General features: G+C 58.0%; 1 protein-coding gene across 1 annotated transcript; it reads right to left on the reverse strand.

Annotated features, from left to right (window-relative positions):
• Positions 1 to 275: 275 nt before the first annotated feature.
• On the reverse strand, positions 276 to 1,757 carry PC9H_009071 (uncharacterized protein; the record flags this gene model as incomplete). Its single annotated transcript, XM_036778578.1, has 4 exons — positions 276 to 768; positions 825 to 942; positions 1,488 to 1,600; positions 1,696 to 1,757. 4 exons carry the CDS (start codon positions 1,755 to 1,757, stop codon positions 276 to 278), a joined length of 786 nt encoding a protein of 261 aa, XP_036630006.1.

A 1,757-nucleotide genomic window follows, 5' to 3' on the forward strand; every position in this document is an offset into this window, starting at 1 on the left:
ATAGACTTTCAAGTGACGGACTATGGCCGGGTGAGGATATGGTATATCATCTCGAACGACGCGGATCGAGGCCGTCAGCATGTTGGCTTGCTAAAGCCGGGCACTGTGCGTACTTCGTGTCTTTGACTGAGCTCTGATGGAATGCTGATGCTCTACAATAGAATTGACGCGCTGCTGGGGGCTCCCCATGACCTGGGAGTATCATCGCCTCGAAGCATAGCATATCATCGTCCACGCAGGCATTAATGGTAGCACGGCTCTAATCTACACCGATATCAACTTCTCAAGGCCCAGCAGCCCTCGCCGCCACCCAATCGGTCCATCCAATCGGCCTTCAACCTCTTCGTCTCGGACCCATCATCCACATCTTGTTCATCCAAGACATGGAAAGCAACGCCGCCGTCCTCGCCTTTCGCTGATCGATCCAGCGCCTCCAGGACGTGCATCATATCCTTCGTGAGTCTAGCACTCCGAACGGACTTGACCGATACTGGGGCCGGTTGTACCATCAAGATCCTCATCTTCTTCGGCAATGTCGCCGCGAAGAACGCCTGTCGTCCACTCGCAATACATGCGCTCGGCGAGGACGATGGCTGAAGGAGGCCATCAAGCTCATGTGCAAACGCCACGGCCCTTTCTACGCCTGATATCCGCAGACGCGATATTGACGGACATGACGCTTCCAACCCGCCAAGCTGGAACAACCCGTGGGGGTTGCGGTTCCCCGAGAGATGCAGCCGCTGGAGCGCCGGCATCGACTTGGACGCACTAGGAAACGGATAGTAGCCATGCACAGCGAGCTCGGGAACGAAACCCGGAATAACTGGGATATCAGGCATGTGCTCGTCCAGGGCGTCGTGGCGAGGAAAGCGAGGGATTCTAATGTTGAAGCTGCGAAGTGCAGGATCTTGATCATGGCGGTCTCCACCGCGGGGTCTGTATCTGCTCGCTCATGTTTAGAAGATGGAGGTGGAGATGAGGGGGCGTCGGAGATGAAAAGGTGGCGGATTCTGCGTCGGTGGGAAGGCGTCTTCTCCAAAGTAGCTGCTACCCTCAGTATCTGTCCGCCCCGTCGATCGCCATCGACTGGTAGATAAGTGGCACCGCAATGGCATGGTAATACCGCGAGACGCGAAGCAATGCGCGAACGGACCTTTCCCCACATCCCGTCTATGCCACTGCGCCCGTCCAACTACCTTGCACCCACTACCTGACGACACCTACGACACCCCCCGCGTCTTCTCCATCTGCGACCCTGGAGTAGCGAGGACGGAAGGACATTGGAGAATGGGCCAAGGAAAGAAGGGATAGGACGGCGAGGGGCTGGCGTAGGGGAAGACGACGACGACGATGCACCACAGCCTGAAGAAGGTCCCCATCGTGTCGAGAAACTTCCCCACTCACCATCAGCCTCCACGCTCCCCTTCCCGTCCCTCTCGCACCCCGTCACCAACTTTATGCGGGGCCGACTAGGCCTCGTGGCGCACCTACTCCCTTCCACCATTGGGAGACGTCGGGATTGCACCCCTTCGCTCGTGGAGCGCCCTGTCGCAGGTCATCAACGCCAGTGGATATCGAGTACGACCACGATGGAGAAGAGCTGCGGGACGTGCGTCAGGAGTCGTTTAGGGCAACAATAGCGCCAAAGAGACTCAACGGTAGTGATGGGGCATGAGAGCGAAGCGGAGGACTCACCAAACTGAACGTGCGCACCGACACCTCTCCTCCGACGTCTCCACCCTCGAGGGCCCATCCAT

The sequence above is a fragment of the Pleurotus ostreatus genome, assembly GCF_014466165.1.
Source record: "Pleurotus ostreatus strain PC9 chromosome Unknown scaffold_6, whole genome shotgun sequence".
NCBI lineage: Eukaryota > Fungi > Basidiomycota > Agaricomycetes > Agaricales > Pleurotaceae > Pleurotus > Pleurotus ostreatus.